The 23,109-nt window shown below is 36.4% G+C and overlaps 2 protein-coding genes across 2 annotated transcripts in view; one reads left to right on the top strand and one right to left on the bottom strand.

Annotated features, from left to right (window-relative positions):
* The window catches only part of LOC139152663 (E3 ubiquitin-protein ligase TRIM45-like), a 401,328-nt gene that overhangs the window by 37,654 nt on the left and 340,565 nt on the right, over positions 1-23,109 (top strand). The window lies entirely within an intron of this gene.
* LOC139152657 (DNA (cytosine-5)-methyltransferase 1-like) overlaps positions 1-23,109 on the bottom strand; it is a 36,957-nt gene that overhangs the window by 10,868 nt on the left and 2,980 nt on the right. Inside the window, 26 exon segments of the mRNA XM_070725932.1 lie at positions 29-161; positions 709-774; positions 1,300-1,418; positions 2,083-2,326; positions 3,028-3,151; positions 3,623-3,690; positions 4,272-4,490; positions 5,352-5,457; positions 6,325-6,449; positions 6,787-6,870; positions 7,062-7,206; positions 11,150-11,247; positions 12,160-12,189; positions 15,344-15,518; positions 15,709-15,812; positions 16,611-16,688; positions 16,970-17,121; positions 17,454-17,546; positions 18,231-18,349; positions 18,676-18,785; positions 19,255-19,335; positions 19,727-19,787; positions 20,358-20,498; positions 21,196-21,902; positions 22,135-22,180; positions 22,936-22,997. Of these exon segments, the coding sequence (XP_070582033.1) occupies positions 29-161; positions 709-774; positions 1,300-1,418; positions 2,083-2,326; positions 3,028-3,151; positions 3,623-3,690; positions 4,272-4,490; positions 5,352-5,457; positions 6,325-6,449; positions 6,787-6,870; positions 7,062-7,206; positions 11,150-11,247; positions 12,160-12,189; positions 15,344-15,518; positions 15,709-15,812; positions 16,611-16,688; positions 16,970-17,121; positions 17,454-17,546; positions 18,231-18,349; positions 18,676-18,785; positions 19,255-19,335; positions 19,727-19,787; positions 20,358-20,498; positions 21,196-21,902; positions 22,135-22,180; positions 22,936-22,997 (3,490 nt within the window).

Genomic DNA, 23,109 nt, shown 5'->3' with positions numbered 1-23,109 from the left:
TGGAGTGAGTATTGTGCAGAGTTCTTACCACCACATCCAGCAAAGACATCCAGAGACCGGAGTTTCCTGAATTCAAAGGCATCCATCTGATCCTGAGTGGTTGATTGCTTCATCGGTGATTTTCCCTTCCCTTTGCCCTTTCCTTTACCCTTGCCTTTTCCCTGCAATGGAATATCAAAAAATATGGTACTGAAAACTTGAAACTATCTTACTTTCCTGGACCATTAAGGGCTGAGATCGAAATCCTTGAATGTCATGTTTTTAAATTATTTGGTCTCTGTGATAACGTCTTCTCTTTGAAATTTTAGTTTAAAGTATAGTTCAATTCTAATACACTCACAGAATCTTCAGTGATATTTGTCCAACTTAAGAAGCAAGTTAAAATCAACAACACAGCGGAAAATCTTTGTTATGAAAACAGTTGGGTTTGCTTAGGGCCCAAGCTTTGCGAAGCATCTTGACCCCCTAGTATTATATTGATTGGTACAACTTGACCCCCTAGAATTATATTGATTGGTAAAATTGTTCAGCGATCTTCAGTCTAGCAATGTTTTTATCAACCCACCGGACAGACACCCATACTGCGAAGAAAGGTCTTGAGATAAAGATACATAATAGCTACACAACCACAACAACTTAAATTGTTTCAAACTATTTGCGACTACGTTGTTATAACAGATATTTTTTCATACGATTTTTAATTCTCACCTTTCTACCTGCTGTTCTGGCTGAGCTAGGCACATCATCAAAGGTTTTGGTCTTATTGTCGTATGCCTGTATGATAATGAATAAGAACAAAAGCAGTGTATAGAAATCGTGAAAGGAGGATTTATTCCAAGTTACAGCATAAATTAAGAGAGATTTAAAAATCCTGCTGCAGTGAGGTTTGCATGAAGATTATAAAGAACATTCCAATTTTATTTGCTGAAAATATTACATTTTAGTTTTATTTGCACTGAATTACATAATATGATACAATGCTTCTTCATCAATCAGTAGAATCAATCATAATTTGTTTAAATTAATTGCAATGAGGGATCTAGGTCATAGCATCTTTAATTGAGGAAAATGTGGAGCTATGGCCAAGTTTAGTATTTTAAAGCCATGACATAAGTTTGTAAACCATTATGTCTTCATATTCAAACTTAACCCTTTCACAACCAGACTTTGGAACATCCCTATTATTTTCAATAGGGTGGGTGGACCCATACACTAGGAAAATGGGGTGAAAGGGTTAAAGCTTATATTTTTCATGACCTCTTCATCTATAATTTTGGAGGGCAAGAGAGCCTTACTCACCTCCAAGAAATAGAACCTGTCAGGTTCCTTACTGCTGTACTCTTCAATGGACTGGTTTAAATCGTCTCCATATTCCACTGTACATTTTCCCTGCAAGTCATACGCACTGACATCGGCCTCTGTAGAACACAACAAAAATTTCACAAACATGAATGCAAGAAGTGTCCTTTAAACATTTAAAATAAAAAGTGATGTAGAATTCTTGAAACAATGGGGTATAAATGTTTCAATAATTTTGTGATCGTGATTGTAACTTTGTTACCAGATGCAGAAATGCGTATGTGACAGAATTTGACACTGTGCACCTGTATTCACATCTATACAGATTTTGGTTGATCCTTTGATCTGTGATTTTTGTAGTTTCAATCAGAACATTGATGGTAACAAAGTTTTAATTTCATCATTCCTATCTACGTAATTTTGGAAAGTGCCATCAAAATTGTTGAACAAATATTGAATTTTTGCAAATAAATGATGGAATTCTGTGATGTCGTAAGGAATCAGCCATGTTTTTACAAATCTCTCTTTTCACTGAGGAAAGTATTCTATAAGGTTATTTACATTCCTTGGCTCTACAGATGTGATCTGAAATGATGTGATGCAAAGATACAATGAAACCAGCACAATGTATTCTAAAATGTCACAGAAAAAGAGTAAGTATGCACTGAACCTATCCATGAGAATAAAAATGTTACTTGTCCATCCAACAAGAACAAGCCTACCTAAACACAATCATGGAAAAGTTTGGAATCTCTGAGCTACAATGAATGTTGGATACCTTACCTTCATAACTCCAGTATAGAAGATTCAAGTCTGCTCTGTAGCTAGCAGCGAATCCCTTGTGTGTGTTCTCTGGTCGGTAAAGCTTCACTACCTTCAGTTTAATTTCCTCAACCAATTTATTTGGACTCTTCTTAGTGAATATGTCCACAATTCTACCAATGAGGAAAGGATCCGGACATTCTTCGTTACTCCCCCGGATGTACTCGGAACTCTTGCGATATAGTTCCGGATACAGATCCTCATCCTGATATACAAGGTTGAAAACAGAAATCAGTAAAGGAATCCATTTACAATGTTTGAATAATGAAGATCATAATTCTGCAGAGGCTTCATTAAGAGTCGATTTTACTTTGTCACTCTCATTCAGCTGCTCATCATATTAACATCAACAAGCGCATAACCTACCTACAACTTACAGCCTATGTGTGCTGGACGTATGAGCCACACGCTGGTATACGTCAGAAAGTTTTGTGCCTGCACAAAAGTTTTCGACAACCTTGCCGTACTTCAACGTATACCAGCGTGCTTCAGCATGCTCTTAACTTATACAAAATTTACCCATAACGTGTTTGACGCATTCCCAGCGTATTTGCCAAATTTTTCATACGTTGGCATACGCTGGCTAAATCGTCAAGGTGTGACAGAGCCACAAATTGTGCTAGATAGGTGGGCAGTATAGAAGATGATGATTGCAGGTCTGTTTGCCTTTATTTTACTCATTGATGTGAAAATTTTTGATCCAAAATTGCAGGTTAAATAAAAGATGTGAAAAGTAGTTGCCTCTATCCAGTGTTCAGCTAAAATAAACATGGTGAACATTTATGCTCAAGTTAACCAAGAAAGAATTTGAGAACAAACATGTACTATTTGCTGTTATGTATTCAAACAAATATTCACGATACCGATGTGGCTTTATGGGGCTTTAAACCGAAAAATTTTACTCACTGCATTGTCTTTTCTCTGAGCTCTCTTGGGTGGTGGTGCTGGTTTTACAATAAAGTTGTATGCTCCGGGTAGAAGATAGCAACCATCTCCTACCTTGTAGTCTGTTCCATCCTTGCTCACAATACTGATATAAACAAAGAAATAGTAAAAATGTCATATCTTGTAGTCTGTTCCATTCTCACTCACAATACCGATGGAAATTATGAAACGGTGAAAATGTCATTCAGAATAAATATCAACAAATATGCATTTGAAATTTGATTGCACGATTGTTTAGATTCTCTTGTTGACATATCGTCCTTTTGCAAGCTAAAAGTCTTTGAGTTATACAAATGTGATTTGCAGATGTTTTTGAAAAAAATTAGCAAAATAGCTGTGGGGGCACTGTACTGTGGTCTTTTACTGTCTCACTGTGGCACCATGTCTTCACAATACATTTTCATAATTATGTACTTTCAACATCTATATCAACAAAGTCAATCAAACAGCTTGCCAAGAGGCAACAATCAAAATATAAAAAAGATCACAATTTTTCCAAGCAAGAATTTCATTCATTTGTGACCAATTCCTCCTGTGAATCTGATGGCACGCCTACCTGTAATGGACTATGTTATTATTTGTGCTGTCAACCTGCAATCAATCTGACACTCTCGGAGTCTCTTTCTGTGAAATATAAAATACGCAAAAATGAAGCAGAAAAAAACACGATGAATTTCCAGCTTTTTTCATAATCCATTGAGATGACAATAAAATGAATCAGATCTTTTACAATCACATCTCTGTCAATATTTAACCATTTCACTGCAATTAGAACTCACAAGATCCTACAACAGAAACTCTTTGTTACTTTCTAGTTATCATCTTACTCCCAAGGGGTTATTCACAACTACAAAGTTAGAATTTCACAAAAACGAGGCCCAAACAAACACTCACTTGCAGTTAAAACTACTTGAATCAATTCAATGTCAATCAATTGCTTAAATAAGGCCGTTTAATTCTGCAATGTAAAATATATTGTTTACCACAGTGACTTCAAATTGTTTTGAGCTTCGGACCCTTTTACCACAATGGTTTAACCAAAACCTATTGTTATCAACCGTGACAGAGGACCTGTTTACAGTCCATAGGGTGAAACAGGTCAAACCCACTGATTTTGGAACAATTGTCCATGACAGTGTTGCAGTTTGTGTGAAAAGTTTTGCTGGGGTAAAATTTAAGTTTGTGAAAAGTTATTAGAACTTTACCCGTCTGATTTCTTCAAGGCTCTGGCAGCTGCTGCAGAACAGGTGATTTGGTGTATCTTGGGGTTTTTCTTCAACCGGAATGTCCTCAAATCTAGCACAGTCGGGATCGTAATGTTTCTGATAAAAGAATGTTTTGCCGTCGTCTCCCATGTTCTCATCATTGAATTCTTCTCTACCTCCCTGCATTGCCCAATCACTTGGTGCTTCTTTGTAGGTGATCTGAAATACACAAATGATGGCCAGGTTGATTAAGAACACACCTGCATGAAGAGCTATTTATATTTCCAATATCAGCATTCATTTTACACACATTGACTGACCATGACGGCAACAGCCTACGTTGTTCGATGGCTTGAGAGATGCTCCAAACAATGTTTCACGAGGCCGCAGGCTGAGGAAAACTTGTTTTTGGAGACTGAGACCGAGGGAAAAACGACGTATGCTGTTATCCGAATATGGCCAGTCAATATGTCATTACACATCCATCCAATTTTCTCACCGAAAAATCAAGAAGTTCCTCAGCTATCATCACTCATCTCAGTTGCAGACGACACTGTCATTTTCTTATGCACTCTAGAATGTACGCATGCATAGAAAGTACTTTCAAACTTCCCAAGTCAACAGTTGTTCTGGACTGTTGACTTGCTCTGATTACTTGCTCTTTGCATCCATCTGCATCAAAATGTTGCATATCATGTGACCGTAAATTAACGAATCACAACAAGAGTTTGGAAAAGGTGTGTTACAAAACACAATGTTACACACTTTTGTAATTACATTGTGATTTAACAAACAGCTCCCTCTACCAGTTTTTGGTCCGCGTGAAAATTTTCAATTTATCAATTTTTTTTTCTAATTAGCATGCTTCGAATTTCAGCAGTAACTTAAGAGGGTCAACCATCGGTATGAGATCAAAATTGTACAATTACCCAGATCATGATTTATGTTTCACTACATACAAAATCAAACACGCCAGACAGAATTTTTAGAAATCCCAATACTCATTAATATATGCTCATCTATGCTCATGAACACAATTATACATTTCTTCACATCTACATATTGCATTGATTTGCACACCTTGCATCTGGAGATGACGTAATCCAATGAGGTATCTTCACACTCATTCACTGTGAACAACTCTAACGGGTCAGAGGTCTCTCCAAGTAAGGTATCAGAACCACGACTGAAAAACAAGGAAATCAAAGGTATACAGTCTCCTGTAATCTAAATATGTCCATATATGGTCCAAGGGGCGTTCCTTGGTATTCAAAATGGCTGTGTGAGGGCACTGTTTTTATAAAGTGGCCACCCGCTTAAAATCTGTGATTGGTTAGATTTTCCCTTTCCATGGTAACTGTGGCAAAATTGGAACAGGTGACAATATACCTTTAAACGGTACTTAACTAAGCACAGTAGTTGAAAATCAAACAACACAAGCCACAACTGACAAAATTTCCTCTTATGATAGAGAATACTAAAAGCATGCACTAAACGCACTCAGCAGAACACAGTGTCTTGAAGATATGACAACACAAATGTTTATCCATATGAGGAAAACCTTTCCCATAGTGACTTTTGAAGTTAATGGAAATGATGATTCAGCTGGTGGATATGCCATTGGCATACAGACATTTTTTCAGAAAAGATGTTATTCACAATGGAAAGTTCATGGTTTGTATATTTGGCACTTAATTCAAAGTGATATCATTTTCTCAAATGATACTGTGTGAGAATGTCGGGGTTGTCTTTTACAAAACTGCATTTATAGAATGTTATTTGGGTATCATCAAAATCTTGTCTTTATTGTCAGAATAGATCTGAAAGTGGACAACCTTTCAAATAACCAAATACTGTAAGACGAAATGAGATCTTCACATTACAGAGTATCAAATAATTTATATAAATTGTTGATAACTTTTGCCGCCCGAACAAAAGCAACTTTAATATTTTATTTGCCCTATCAAAAAAATTGTCCAGCCAGGGTTAAAAGACATAGAAATCCTACTGTATGAGGGATCATAGGGTTACAATGATCTGATCTGTATCTTACCAGAACCAACGTGCATGGAACATTTTATCTTTGTTTCTGTCTTCCCACATGTACACAATTCTGGCCAAAAACACCGGTTTGCTGGGATCCTCAGGGCTTACCATAACACTGTCATCCAAAGATATCTATGACACAGAGAGGGATATGTAAACAACACAGTGACTTGGTGACATCCTTCAACGTATAATATAGCAATATCCATATAATCTTTCCGAAGTTTTTAACTCCATCAACATCAGTAAAATCAGTGATTTTGGGTTTTCACCTCAAAAATAAATTTCATAGCGTCTTTGGGTGTCCTCTAACCTTAACTGAAATGTCACCGACCCAAGAAAGTTGTCTTTGAACTTGTATAGAGCTGACATGAAGACCTTTGAAGAGAACTCAGAAACCATCCACAGTAAAAAGACACATGCTTTGTCACATCATCACATGAAAGTCTATCAAAATTAGTCATCTTACCTTCTCTCCGTTCAAAAGGACAGATTCATAGTACTTCTTCTTATTTTCTTCTATGATTGGCTTTCCAACCCATTCCAGTTTACCCTGCAATATCACACAACACGGTCCGTGAAGGAAACTCATTCCTACTGAAGGATCAATTCCATGGACTTTCATTCTTGACTTGACAACTTTTGTAATTTGAATGGTAAATTGCAGTACTCTTTTACAATAATTAAGTCATAATCCTTTCTCCAACATAGTAAATCTAATTTCAAACGTTTCATGAAGCTTACCGCAACTTTGCCCTGCTTGGTAGATTTTGACATTTTCTTGGTATATTTTAGAATTCGATTTTTCTGTTCTCTCCTCAGATCAATATAGTCATCATCGTCATACTGTTCATCATCATCTGCTTCTCTAACAGTCATATTTGGACATCTGTAATTCAACAAAATGCGTTTTTCGTAAATTTCCTAAGTACTGTAATGTCTATATCTATGGATACATTTTCTTTCAGTTCCTTTCTGAACCAATTGAAAATTTCATCTGTATATTTGCATGGTCATTCTAAAATACAACACAATATGAAATCTGGAATTAAAGCTTATTGCGATATACAACACTGATCCTGATTGTAGGATGGTTACTGCCATATTTATCTGTGTAAGGGCTCAGAGTCCAGAGTATGTCATTTTTTTTTTTAAATTTGGATGGGCGCTTACCCGCATCCTAACCTGACATGTTAAAAAGAGAACACAGTTGACTATTGTTATGCAAATGACTTCGGTCTTAACCTGTTGTCACTGACACACTACCAGGTGTCGTAACTTTCATTTCTATATTTTTCTGACCTTATGATAAACATAGGGCCAAAGTCCCTGAAGCTACTATAGACATGGATACAAAATTAAGTATTTCCTGACTGTATGAAATTATCTCACTAAGGTCATCCTAGGGACTTGTAAACCAAATATTAAAGCTGTCTGACCAGCGGCTTTGAAAAAACAAGCGACTCAACAGTTGACAGAGCTCTGCTGTGTTATGTAGAGAATAACCTTTTGTGACACATGTATTGATGAAGAAGGTGGATATCTTTGATAGCTCATTTCAGGATGGCCTGACCAAAAATGGAAAATAATTCCGTAAAAATACAGATTTGCATATTTCATCAGACTATATTAGTCTATAATAGCAAATAAACGAGAGTTAATTACATTCTAATTAAAGTAAACAAGACTTGCTTAAATCAAGATTTACGTCATAAAAAAACAGCACATCTGTCAGGTTATAAAGAATCTTGAGCAGGTTATCTTTTAATATCAGTATTTTCATCCTATTAACCAAGCACATTTTAACTTTCAAATTAACATTGTAAGTAAGTTCTGTTGAATAAGTTGAGACTGTACGTACTCAGAGAAAGCACACTGAAGAGACAAATGTTTGAAACTTAAGAAGTTCAAGGTCATCAAAAGCATAAGGAATCATGTTACACTTTCATTGCACTGTTTACACAGATTGCATAAGTGCTATAAATAGCGCATGAGGAATCTTACAGCCCAGCTTTACCAGTCGCGACGCAGCTCCGCGAGAACAATAGAATCCATTTGCGGTTCGTGGGGGGTCTGCATACATTAAATTCAAATATATGGCGGCCATTTTCGCACTCAACATGTCCTCGTTTGTCGTGGAATTTTTCACCTTAAATGATTTCATTTCGCGTTCTAAATCAACACAGTCCGAAAACAGAACATTATAAATAACTACATTGGTCAAATCAATGGTTACCTCATCAAGAACCCCCTAAAATCAGCAGGCATGGGAGACAACTCGCGATCGTATCGATGCGATATAATCTATTCATCGACCGTAAAAAGCAGCAAAACGTTTGTGTCCAGAGTCGAAAATGCACTGAACCCATGACAGATTATGTTTTGACCAAATAATCCACTTCCTTACCGCATTCTTTTTCTAGGACGGCTATGCCAATTCGTCAAAACAGTTCCCGCACTCAGTTCACCTACCGATGCAGCCTAGAAGCGCCCTCAATGATCACAAGATCAAATCTTACCTTACTTCGGATTTGTGCTGAACAAACTCAGATGAAGGTCGCACACTATTTTTGAAATCGTGCTGCTTTATGATCTGCTTTATGGTCTGAATCTAACAATTACAAGATTTTTCACCTTTGTGGCTCATAAAAAGACAATATTAAGCATGGACGTGGCAACACAGCTGAACACGGCGGGTGTACCACATGTCAATCGAAATACGAGTTTTATCAGCGAAAATAACAAACATCGGGACATCCTTTGGCGAGTAGGTGTGAAATAAGGTCCGAACCCGGTCTGGCAAGAAAATTTTGGAATTTAGGGGCCTAAAGAGGAACAATCGCCGATATGGAAAACGGAGCGCTGGCTGCTAAATCAACTGTCGCCAACATCTCCGTCCACACGCCCTGCAGCTCTATGGGTGAAACCAGTCACCGTACAGGCAGAGTTTTACTGCAAAATTTTACAAGTCTTAATGGATGTACCGGTTCCATCTTCCACAATTTCGTAGCACAAGGATGATAAAAGACATTTCTGTTAATGGTTAGGTAAATCGCTGTCTAGGATGGTTTTGCCAATTTCGAAAAGAATCGGTACGTAACGAGTAGCTGGAAATCAACGTATTACATTCGTAGACATATAAAATAGGTCGATGTCGTATGTACATATATCATGCAATCGTCCACACAAAGGCAACGTCTTCCTTTAATACACACTGCCTGAATTAGACAGACAGATTAACAGATGTTCGAGAATGCCAATGATTCCTAACTCATACCACTTATATGATCGTACAGCTCAATCCGCCATGAGCAATCCTGGCAACCTGCGCAGAAAAAGTGCGCAGTTCAAATTAACCGCCAAATCGCGGAGCTGCGTCGCGACTGTTACCATAAAAACCCCATCACTTTGACCTCTCTTTTAATTGACCACTCTATTTTTTTCCTAAAAAAGTAATCTTATTTTATCCTTACCAAGTCAACCATAAATGGAAATTAGAACTTTCTCTATCTCTATTTATTTGACCACCCTATCATGACAAACTATTATGAGCAATTTCTTTTAGATAACATAAATGGTGGTTCAGAATATATCAAAGTTGGGACTCAGGAAAGTTGCCTTTACATGTTTTAATCCTCCAAGATGGTAAGCATTTCACTATGAACTGTCAAAAATAGTTGAACTTTCTGATAATTCCACACTAAAATTATTTTGGCTTTGATGATTTCCTAATTAATTCAATTATTTAAAATCATATTAATTATTTTTTTCTGGGTGAATTGATAGGGTTTATACAGTACAAGAATTCCATACAATGTAAGTCAAATTTTGACCAAAAATGACAAAAACATTCCTTAAAAATACACATTTGCATATTTCATCACAATTTGAACAAATCTAAGTTGGGTTATCCCTAGGGACCTGTATACCAAATAACAAAGCTGTCTGACCAGCGGTTATGAAGAAGAAGATTTTTTACCAAAAACACCTTTTTTGGCATTAATTTGCCTATTTTCAACAATATCAAAAAATTAAAAAAAATAGTTTCTCAAAATCATATTTTTCATCTACACAACAAATATCAAATCAGTAAGTACCGCGGTTCACAAGATATTTGAGTGGACGGACGCCTCACAAACGGACATACATACATACATAAATACAGACTGACGCCGGACGCATACCCATCCCAATAGCTTCTATAGACTATAGTCTATAGTAGCTAAAAATGGAAAATGAAGGTCATTTAAAGAAACAATCTTTGTATCTTTCTAATACAAACACTTATGCCATGAATTACCTTCAGTTTGCAATAAAAAAACCTGAAAATTCTGGGTTAGCGATTGTGTGAGCATTCCCTCAATTTGAAACCCATTGAAATTCTGGAGTGGTTGCTTACCCATGTATGGGCAGTTCAAGGATAAATATGGTAACTACAGCATCACACAACATTGGCCACTACCAGAGAAACTCAAATTATTTTTTGATTTCTGATTTGTGCTGTGGCTTGTTGTTGGATAACTACTGTGTACAGTGCTAGATGGTTTTAATCATAACTTTGGCAGTAAAAAAGTACAAATTTGCCATTTCTGTAAGAGCAGATTCTGAAAGTCTTGTCAAAAATTTCGGACAGTTTATGTTCGCACACTAACAATGGTACTGCCACATTGTTAGAAATCAGCTCTACTGGTAGGTACTGATAAAACATTTTTTGTGGATTTTTCCGACTTCTTAATCTCTGAAATGCTACATTCATCATGTCTTGGAGGAAAGTCCACAATCCAATGTCAAATTTTTGCAACATATTGGTAATTGTTGAATGCCAAGCTTACTTTCTGGTGACGCAGGCTTGCTTGCTTCTTCCAGAGCCTCCAAATTTCACCATATCCTTACAAGCACTGCATTTACCGCAGTCAGAAGACTGACAATGCTGCGTAGGAAAATAATTCACATTAATAAGATGAGTACAGGTTGTGTTGACAGTATTTTTGCCTGTGGAACCACTAACCCAGGAGTGAGAGATATGGACAAATGTGGTGTTTCCTTTGCAAAAATCCTTCATCCAAAGTACACATGATAAGCAAAGAAAGAAATCAAGGCAGCTATAGACAAACCTTACAGAACAACTGCCAACATCAAAATGATCAGTTCCCATACTCTTGTATATCCTTTTACTCACAGTCGTAATATTTTAAAGAATGACACACGGACACAATCAGTTTAAACAACCTGACCATTCATTTTTAACCAAAATAAATCTTGTCTTGTTATAGTTTGCTCGGAACAGAAAATTTGCACACGTCATACATTGTTGAATGATTCTGCAATGTTTTTGCTAAGTTTTGGAATATAGTACATGATATACGGTCATATATTTGACTAGGTACCGTCTTTAACAAAAAAGTTCTGTCATGAACCTTACTGATATTGACTGCGATCTAAACAGAGGAAGTTTATTTAGTTTCTTGTGATGTTTACAACAGTTATTGGTCCTTCTCTCACTCCAGGGTCTGAGCTTCAACGTGTTTATTTTGAAAACTTTTGAAACAGATCTTTTAATGTTTTTAGATAGAAATATGGGTTTCAGATAGAAATCTGGAAAATAGTTATAAAATCAACAGGTCCTGGTTCGGATATGGTTTGGTTTGTATTGTTCAGTTTTTGATGGTCAGTTATTTTACAAAGAAAATAAATTTCTCATTTGATTAACACAACACACCATAAATTCATCAAAACACCCAAAATCATCAAAAATCACAAATTCTTTATGACATGAAGAAAAATTTCAACTCTTTGTAAAAGCACACAAAATCAAAAACCCAAGAAATTCCAATACAGTTACCTGCGCAAACTGAATTGGCGTTAGCTCTTGCTATATTGTGTTACAGACATGTGAAAAGCCAATAGTAGAGTGAGTGTGCATTGTAAAAATCAGCATTTAAAGTGTAAAGCATCAAGAAAAGTTATGTTTCTATTTATTTTATGCCTAGAGAAGTATTGCCTCTCATTATGCACTATAATGCGCTTTATTTGCACTGGCGTCGCAGGGGGGACAGTAATTGCGGTGGTGATCAAGCTTGATGGGAAAGTAGCTGTAACTGTTGATAACTTCTTTCCTGTCATTTTTAACCATTTGAGTGCTATAATTTTTTCCCTCTAAAATTTTAGTGCAACATTTTACCAATTTTTATTAATTTTTCTGTAAATTTTGTGATAATTTTGGACCAAATGGCCATCACATTTCATTGGCTACAGTATCTTATCAAAATTTTGGCAAAAATCTGACAAAAATTGACTGGGATACATTTTATACAGGCGGCAAAAAATTGACTTTGGCGCTCAAAAGGTTAACACATGATGTGCAGGATTTATTGCATAAGTTACTGTGTGCTGAAGGGCTTGCTTTCAAAAAATGACTGGGTTAAAAACTTTGCAATCTGAATAAGCAGCATGTCATTAAACACTGTCAAGAAGAAGAATCATGATATAACAAAAGTTCAACAATACGGCTGGCTGGCAGTCAGCCATATTGGATCGAATGGCAAAACAAAAGTTGAAATGCATATGTATATCAAAAAAGAATTCTTCTTGAATGACTGACAAAAAACTTTGATGAGTTACGTCTGATGGCTGTCACTGGAGGACACACAGACAGACGAACACATCATCCACAAACTCTGTAAAAAAGTCCACATCAGACCTGCCATGCAGGGATTAATGGCAATGCCTTTTATACATACTTGTGTACAATTGTTATTGTCAAGCTGTGTACTGGGAAAATCAACACCCTTGGGAGAATAGAACAAGAAAATTGCTGTTGATAAATAGAATAAAAAGGACTGAAAAAAAAAAAATTATCAAAAGTCACAGCTACTTTCAAAAAATGTTGGTTATCTGAAGAATGGCCTCCATGGACAGCAATGGCAGTCATTGGCATTTTTGTATTTCCTTTTGTCATGATGTTAAGCGCTATTTGCCATATTGGATGAGGAGACTGCAATTGAAACAGTGTTTCCGCTGCCCGCTCGCCAAATCGCAAATGCGAGAAAAAAGTAGCGTTTGGCGAGAAGATTTTGGCAAAAGTTAGCCAAACTTGCGAATCGAAAATTGCACTATGACGTCATCACTTTGTCTGTCCGCGCGCACATCGATGTCCTGCATTCAACTTGAGACGTCATCCTTTATCTCTCTACATCCCCGACCTTTAATATGCGTCAGGAGATCCTATTTGTAACACATACAGTATGAATAAATTGTAACGAAATAACTCACAAATTAATAGTACCGCATGTATATCATGACTAGTTGACTAAAATGTTGCGAAGTTTTGAGTTTGACTACGCGCAATGTGTGATAACTCCGTGCAGTGACAGCCATGTCATCGTCAACACTGAAGGATCGTAGTGACTGTGAAACTAAGCAAAAACGGCAAACTTTCCTTTTTGACTTTGGCTGCTCCACCAATATGGGGAACCACCCCTACAACACACATTCTACGCGCAAGTAAAGCTATGAAATGGAAAGAAAGATTATGATCAATGTACGAAAGTCGACCGTGAATTTGGAAAGGAAGGTAGCGGCATGCATACACATGGCATTTTTTAGAACGTAGAGCGAGTAAGGCACACCTGAATAGCGAAACTGTTCGTGGTGTATTGCTGCCAACAAGAAAATACCTTTACTTGCGTTAGAAACTTGTGTGAATTGGCTTCCTTAAATATAAATTCGCGACAATTTTCAGTGTATCACGGACCGTGGTGTATTGTGACGTGACATCGGACTTTCAGAGAAGGCGCTCGCTCGTCCGCTGAGTCGCCTAGTTCCGCATTCACATCGTGCAAATACGCTAAGTCTTGTCGCGATATTTGAGCATTTAACTTGATCGTCAGTGAAACAAAAAGATGTTTCTCCATATCAAAATGATATATATTTGATATTTTACGGTTCTGTTTACATAATAGAGACGTGAACATTTGGATTTATGATCCGTGATTTCCGCGATCCATGGCAAGCTTGCTGTGAATACACACTGACGTCTTTGATGATGACCCCTGACCCGAGCGCCATTGATACGCTGTGCGCTGTCCGAGCGCCGAGCTTCGCTTGCTAAACTTCAAGCGTAAAGCAAATGTATTGGAAGTCTAAAAAAATGCACATATTTCTCAAGTCTGAGAGTATTTTACTTTCGAACTGCTACGAGAATGGATATCTGATTCGTTTGAAAAAACTAGTATGCTGAACCAGGTTTCGTGCCGTTGTCTGTAGCGATATGTACAGTATCGCGCGATAGCGATTTCAGGTTTGTTACTGAATATAGTTGCATACACAGTTACGAGTGGAGTGATACGTACCGGCCGCCGCGTACTATGCATATAATTATTATATGCATAGTACGCGGCGGCCGGTACGTATCACTCCACTCGTAACTGTGGTTGCATACGCCTAACTTTGGACAAGTGTCGCTCTCGTGGTGTCGCTTGAAATTCGGACAAATTTTATGTTGTATGCGTGGATGATGTTGGCACCTTGTAATCTGAACCATAAATTGGTGTTACTTTTAGTATCCATAGTAGCACTAACAGGGTTTATTTCCGTCATTCTTACGGAAAATGCAGACAAATATTTATTTTTGCATATTAATGAGAAAGAAATGACGTCATTTGTGATCAGTGGTATCGGCTTGGCTAATTGAAATCTCGTTTGGCGAATAATTTTTTAGGGCTTCTAGCCAAATTTGCTACAAGATTTTGGAACCCAGGGGAAACACTGTGAAAATATTATGGGCTGCCTGTGGTTGTCACTGAAATGGTATGAGATGGACGCTGCTGCGGTAATTTTCTATACACTAATTGCTTACTGCAAAAAAGTTATATGAAAATGACATTCTGTAATTTTAAGAAACTTGCTTTACAAAAATCATGACATTTTTATTTTGAAGTTTAGTGTTTGGTATGACATCACTGCTATAAACTCAAGTGCAATGTTTACTAAATATCACCCCACTGCAAAGATATTGACATTCTTACCTCACAAACACCACATCTGTGCCGTCGGGGTGCCGTTGATATCTTGTCTTTGTCAATTTCATCAGTGAAGAAAGTTTCGAAGATGTTCCTGACAAGTGGAGTGGTTGTTGCCTTAGTGTGCTTAGGGACATCTTTCTTGACCTTTGGCCTGGCAACAGCTCGTCTTGGTGCAATTCTTTAGGGAAAGGAAAGAGAAATCATTTATGAGTTTGGCAGACATCTTTTCAGAGACATTTTCTGGATAAATATCATTTATTGAAAGCTATTCTTGTCCTGCCTTGAACTAATCCTATTGACTAGCTACATACCCCTATGCTATAAATAAACACCCCTAATATTACAAATGGTTGTGGCTGAGGGTTTACCTTTTGCCCAACGTTACACCACCCAGTTGGATGAGACTTCTCAGACAAGGGGTGGTCAGCAATGGGAATTCATCGTCATCTCCAGCTTCATCATAGCTTTCCACCTGTCATCCAACACAAAGCAAGTAATAATTATGATAACACTTTATATCAAGCCACACTTTATATCAAGCTCACGTCAATTCTGGATATAAACACCATAGATTGGATAAAATTACCCTGACCGTTACACATGCAGCCTCATCCTAAAGTAAAAGACCATTAACACTACCTTAGCACAAACAGCTGTTGGATACAAAGTGTTTTTGAGAGAACTGGCTTTCGCCCTACGTATTCTACATCAGCTACCAGACCGTAGCAACTCAAAGAATTCACGTGTAGGATTCGTTGGCATTGCTGATAATAGATTTTGACTTTCTGTTAAAATTTAAAAAAAGTGAATGAGAGATTGAAGTTCAGCGCTCATGATGCCGTATTGATTATTGTGCAATCTCTCTCAGTAGTGCTTTGCATTACAAACCACAATAGAAAATGTTACATGACAGATTGGTAGAATCCAAACAAGAATATCTTTGGCTATCCCCAAATGTTATATTACATGTAATGATGTTGTAAAGACAAAGACATTAAAAGCATTGTTGTGCTTTCCTTTTTGAATAAACATAAATAGATGACGACAGTAGTTTTTTGTCGCAAACTGCATTCTGTATGACTGATAATGGTCAAATTCGATCAAGTAAAGAACTGGGTTACGTATATTTTTGTACAGACTCATTCAAAATGGTTACACAGAAAATGCAGGGCCAACGAGTACTTTATTGAAACTGAGCTTTGTTGAGGCACTTGACTGAAAGACGTTCTGCAATCCGCAAAAGCCTGAATCGTCAAGTTCTCAGACTCACCTGCTCAACAACAAACTGTGCGTGTCTCAGCAGAGAATCTTCTGTGAATGAAGTGCAGTCCTGTGGAGGAACAGTGGTCTGCAACAAACAACAGGGAAGGTCAAAGGTCAAAAGTACACAACTGGAAAATGAAGACTTTTAGGTTAAATCTGTCCACAGAAACATCAAAGAACTTTCAATTTTGAAACTAATTCAATTCAATTTTTAACGCATTTAGAAATCACAATTGTTAATAGTTTTCTTCACAAGAAACAAGGGAAGAATTAGTTGTACATCACTGAGCCAGTCCCCAAAGATCCAAATCTTCCTGTTTGTATAGTCAAAGTACACATTTAAATCAGAAAAAATTATCCTCTCACCTGAATTTTGTTCAGCAAATCTTCATAAGTTGATTCCCGATTGTTTTGTAGAAACTGAATGACAATCTTACTCATGTGTATCTTTTCTTGCATGGCTTGGTAGATGGATGCGTAACACTCACTGGAGAACATCAATATGTACTCAGCGTAACCTGAAATGTAAGGAAAAGGGAAATATATCTGTAAAAGAATGGCTCTGATCATGAGTGGTTTGCAATCCAATATGGCTTTCATTGTTAGTTTTATCATATTACAAAAGACAACAGTTCTCACAAGGTTTCCAATCCACAAAAAACCATAAAAGTCACCTGACTCTTATGCCTAATTTTTCTAATTTATGTAAACTACTTTCTTTCATACAATTCTATTTTTTTTAAATTGAAATTTCAAAATGAAATCAAATCTATTACTGATAATACACCACAATTTTTATTTAATTTTGTTTGCACCTTATTTTTTTTTTGCCTTTGACTGAGAAACTTACCAGTTGAAAAGCCAATCAGGGCATGTTCACCACCGTCAAAGCCTGCCGTCCACCATTCATTGATAGGTCCTATGGCTTTGGTAGCAATGCCACCTGTGGAGTATAAAATGGGATTTTCCAACTTATACTAACTACGTTTTCAAATAACACAAATTAAAATGTTTGACACCTCAGCATAGACATGACTACTAAAATTTTACCATGTTACGGCCATATAATACAGAAATTTCATTCCTTTATTAACCACATTATTGAATCTACTTCACGGCTTCCTGAAGAGAATTATGATGATTGGCATTTATAAACCCTTTCACCAATTTGGTTTGAACCAATTCCATTGTTTTCTATGGTAAAGTTGGACCTCTATACAGGGAACTGGGGGTGAAAGGGTTAAATTAAAGACTTCAAAAACATCACAACAGCTTTGCCAGAATTATCCTGAAAATACACTGGAAATATATTTTGTTGTTGTTACTGTGGAGAGTTCAAAAGTATATTCTTTCAGGAATCCTGAAGCAATATGACAGACAAATCTTTGTATATTTGTTTTGTCTTTCAGTATTGCAGAAAACCGTAAGAGAAGGGAAAATAAGTGCATTAAAAGCAGAATAGTATTTTTATGGCTCAATACCATGAACTAACTTTTCTATTTTGCACAAATTTTCCTTTGTCGTATGGTTTTCTGCAACAAGGAATTTCCCTGCTTAAAATAGAAGAATTAGTCCCTGGTATTGAAAAGCATGGCTTTTCCTGTTATGTGAAGGGTACAAGTCTCACCTTCTGTAGCTGGGTTTTCATCATAGATTGGTTTGATGTAGCCACTAAAAAACAGCAACTTGTTTTGCTCCACCAAACCGGTGTCAAATGGACACAAATGGGTATTTTTGTCGTATATGCTGAAACAAAAAATGGTAAAATTTTTAGCATTTGAATACTTTATCAGGAAAAAACTGACAGAATGAAAATGTATATCTGCAGCATACATTGACTACCACTCCTTTGTTTTGTAATCTTACATATCGGCAGAAACAATTGTTTCATGTCAAATATAACAATTAGATCATGTGGATGTATCATATACCCAAGAGATGAAGTAATTCATTGAGCTCAATGTCTTATAATAGCATCAGGTTTTTAGAAACCGTTATGGATGGAAATATCAAAATTATATTCTAAGCTTCCATCTGTTCATTGTAAGATATACGTGTACAAAAAATATTACCTGAAGTTTGTGATTTTATGTTGTGGTCTCTCCTCATAGCTGTTGGCATTCTCTTCATCTCCAGTGAACAATGAAAGTGATGGGTTGGTTAAGGCTACGAATTCCTCTACCTTCAAACAAAATAATATGAAAACAAACAAACACAGGTGGACTAACGATATGCTGCAGAGAATCCAATCGGCACTTTTTTTGTATTTTTTGTCCAGTTTTATTGAAAATTCTGACACACAAAGTAATTTATTGATTGTATTATAAACTACGAAGTTAAAGAATCTACTGTGTTAACCAAATAACCAGTGATAAGGTACCAAGTGTTATGATAATCTTCTCCACTACTATATGACATATTATGAATTTCCTGAAACCTAGAATACTGGCATATAATTTCACAATAATTTTAATTTTTGAAAAGAAGTGATATTTGAAATGAATAACATTGATGTGAAATGCAGTTCCCCTCAAGGTATTTCCAAAGTTGGCTCATTTGTTATTTGTTCTGACCAAGTCATGAATTGTGTTCAATATGATTATATTAACATTTTTACTAGATTTGTAAGAACAAATTAAAATGCAACTTACAGCATCTTCCGGGTCACCAGGAAACGTCTTAAGTTCAGGGTCATCCAATAACTGCCTGCACTCTCCACAACGGACTGGTGGCTAGTAAGTACAGAAACAAGCAACATTTATAGTGAAACCTGTCTAAACCAAACCCTATCTATCATGGAAACCTGTCTGTACTGAACTCTTTTTCTAGTCCCACATAGAATAGTTAGCCAAACAGTTTTCTCAGTCCCTTTGGTGTTTGGTTTAGACAGGTTTTACTGTATCAACAATATCTAAATTTCTACATGTTATCTTGTGAGAAGATGCCTGGGTATTTCTGTTCATTCGTCTGGGCCTGAACACTTGAACTTTGAACCTGTACAGATGAGTATAGACTTACAGACCAATGAGGGCCAAACAAAGCTTAGAGCTATGCCTCCAAGTTCAACAAAATAAAGACAGCACAATCAACTTCTTGGGAAATTCTTTCTTAAAATATTCATACCTTTGTGGTTGGACTGCTCTTTGGAAGTTCAATTTTATTTGGTCTTTCACGTAATTCTCTCCTGAGAAAATAGTTGAAAATTAGCATTCTGCCGGCAATACAGCATTATCATTAGTTTATCGAAAGGTCTCTGTAAACCTCTCTGAAAGGCTCAAATCATCCATGATGTGATAGATGTCATCAATTTGCACAAACCTCATATTTCACACCAATTTAACTCTTTGAGTGCCAGTCTATCTTTGTCCTCTTTCTAAAATAAACGGCAATCAATTTTATTTCAGCTTTTGCCAAAATTTTGAGAAAAAAACTAGCCAATGAAATGTGATGTCCATTTAGTTCAAAATTATCAAAAAAGTACAGAAAAATTCATAAAAATTGGTAAAATATTGTACTAAAATTTTGGAGGGAAAATAATTACAGCGCTCAAAGGATTAACAATCTACTCATGATCTACTGACAAGGTGTTATTGTTCATACACGGAAGATAGAGCTGCATAGTATCCACTTTTATGGTGCATCAAGTTTTAAAAGGTATCAGTGAATAAACATGAACTTGTAATGTTTTATACAAAGAAATAATATATGTGGATGAAAATTTTGAAATATGTCTGGATGGAAAAGTTTTTTTTACTTTGTAATTTCCTCTTCAGACTCATCTTCACTGCTGTCTGTTTTTTGCTTCTTTTCAACATGTTTGTCTTCATTTTCCTGTTCAGTTGATGATTTGACATCATTTTCTGTGACTTCAGGCTGGCTCTTTCTCTTTGTTGGCCTGTCAGGGGAAATTTGAATATTTCTGAATGGTATTAGGATTTAACATTGACAAGTGCCACACTCAAATGTGACCATAAACTACAGTCTTGCTTGTAAAATTTTACTCTCCTTTTTCAAACTTTTTTCTACCTATGAAGAGATCACCAACTTAATTTAATCTCTTTGTAACTGTCATCAACACTACTATGAATGAAGATAATTAATGAAAGAAAGTGAAATAGTGCGAACTTATGCTAACTTATTCATGCATCTGCAGAGCATTAGAAGACATATTGTCTTTGGGTGTAAAACTTTTAAGCACCTAGGCTATTGCATAAATTCAGAGAGATTGGTCTGGAAAGAGGACATAACAAAATTGGCCAATCACAGACAGCTTTATAAGGCTTCTGTGAATTGTCAAAATTTGCAGCATTCTGTGTGGTGCTTGGTAGAGAGGTGAGGGCAATGTCCACTCTCATTCATCTGTTGTACTCCTGCTTTCCAAATGGTTCACAGAGAAAACGGACCAATCAATGGTAAAGTAACGAGTCAATATCAATTTTGTAAATTTCCGATTAGGTTACTCTTTCATCTACCTGATTTAATATTCAAAGAATATCATGATCGTTGGACCTTACATGAATTTGCACCACCACATTCAATCTGCAGATTGGCTGCTCAGATTGGCAAGGAATGAAGTTTGACTTTTCACTTACATTGTAGCAAACATTAATGCAATGCTTGGCTGCTTAGAATCTGGTTTCAATTTTTTAGATTTATTTTTCTTAGCTGGAGGTGATGTTTCATCACTGTCCGCTTTGCCATTTTCATCATTAGTTTCTTTCTTCTTTTTTTCCTTGCTGGATTTCAGTTGTGGTCCCTTTGGTTGACTGCTGCCTACCCTTCCTTGTGATTGGTTTGTTTTTCCAGCAGGTTGGTCATTGTCTGTTTCAATAGAGCTTGACTGATTGTCTTTGCTCAACTCCTGGTCAATATCAGCTTTGGATGAACCTGATTGGATGTCTGTTCCATCTGGTTGGTCAATATCCATTTTGGAAGATTCTGATTGGATGTCTTTACCATCTGCGTCATCAGTATCCATCTTTGAGGATTCTGATTGGATGGCTTTATTGTCAATTTGGTCCTCTGTCTCAGCAAACTCTGATTGGCTGCTGGTTCCTGCTTCAGTAGATTCTGATTGGCTACTAGTTCCAGGTTGTGGTGATTGACAGCTGCCATTTCCAATTTTGCCACTCCCCATAGAATCCTTTTTATTGTCACTTTCAGGTGATTGACAGCCATTCTCATCATCCAATTGGCTGGCAGAACTAACTCCACTATCTGATAGGTTACCAGTTTTGCTACCTGCAACCTCGCCAGGATAGTTTGCAAGTAGCTTCAATGCCTTCTTGCAATATCCTTTCTGAAAGAATGAAAAAAGGACAAATAAACAATCATTTTAATCATGGTACATTTTGTTAGTGCTCATATTCTCAGGTACTGCAATATTTAAGAAATTATAAATATTTTATCATACTGCATCTAGTCTATCATTGATTGCATCTAAGAAGCTGGTCTCCAGAAAAGACAAATATCATAGTTTTTGCAAAATAAAAGAAAATTTCAACTTAGATTTTGAAATAACATGCCCTTACCTCAGTCAAACATTCATCATTCAGGTCTTCCTCTAGTGCCTGCAAACTAAAAAAAAATAAAATTTCCACTGTGAGAAGGGAATAAATCGTATACTGATTATATGAAATTTGAAGTACAGCAATCCTTCAATATTTCATATCCAAAACATAAGCCGTCTACAATCACATAAGAGATACATTTTAAAAGAGACCAAGATAGGCTTTCATCAAGGGCCAGGCACAGCCTGCAATAAAATATTTCACATGTGGGACAGGTTTTGATTTACTCATTGATCAACTTCACATCATAATTATGGTAACAATGATGAACACCGCAGAATGAAGATCGAGGGGTAATTAGTTGTGTTTAAGTTTCTCCTTGTGCTCTTTGGGTAAACAAGAATGTACTATGACATGGTGAGAGACTATTTGAAGGACTAGATACATCAATAATAACTGCAAACGTTTTGAAGATATAACATTTATTTTACTTCAACACAAAAGAGAGTAAAAATGACAAACCAAGACTCCAAGGTCTAAAATTTTTTAGTCCAAATAAACCTAAATAATGATATAATAATTAGATCTCATAAAGTCACTGAAATGACTTTGTAGATAAAACAAAATCTACCATATTTGTATTTTTCAATCATAAAAACTTACAGCATGACTGTATAACCCATACTGAACAACTGAAAAAAAAAAAATTTCTAAGGGGTTCCACTTTTATTTCCTATGGGAAAACACTACTCCCTAGAAAACCAAATTGTTTTTCTACAAGAGACTGGGCCCAGTATTTTTTTCAAGGAGCACCAAACTCACCTGGTTTGAACGTCTTCTGGAAGATAATCAAAGAGTAGCTTGGACTTTTGCTCCAAAAATACCTAAAAGCAAAAAACAATTATATATTTGAATTTCTCATGTGGAGATAGTAAAAGTATAAACATCAAAGTTACAATGAACAGATTACTAACCACCTGTTTCAGTAGACTACGA

Source organism: Ptychodera flava, chromosome 16 (assembly GCF_041260155.1).
Source record: "Ptychodera flava strain L36383 chromosome 16, AS_Pfla_20210202, whole genome shotgun sequence".
Classification (NCBI taxonomy): domain Eukaryota; kingdom Metazoa; phylum Hemichordata; class Enteropneusta; family Ptychoderidae; genus Ptychodera; species Ptychodera flava.
Note: the sequence above shows the minus strand (reverse complement) of the source record. Positions and strands in the feature narration are given on the sequence as shown.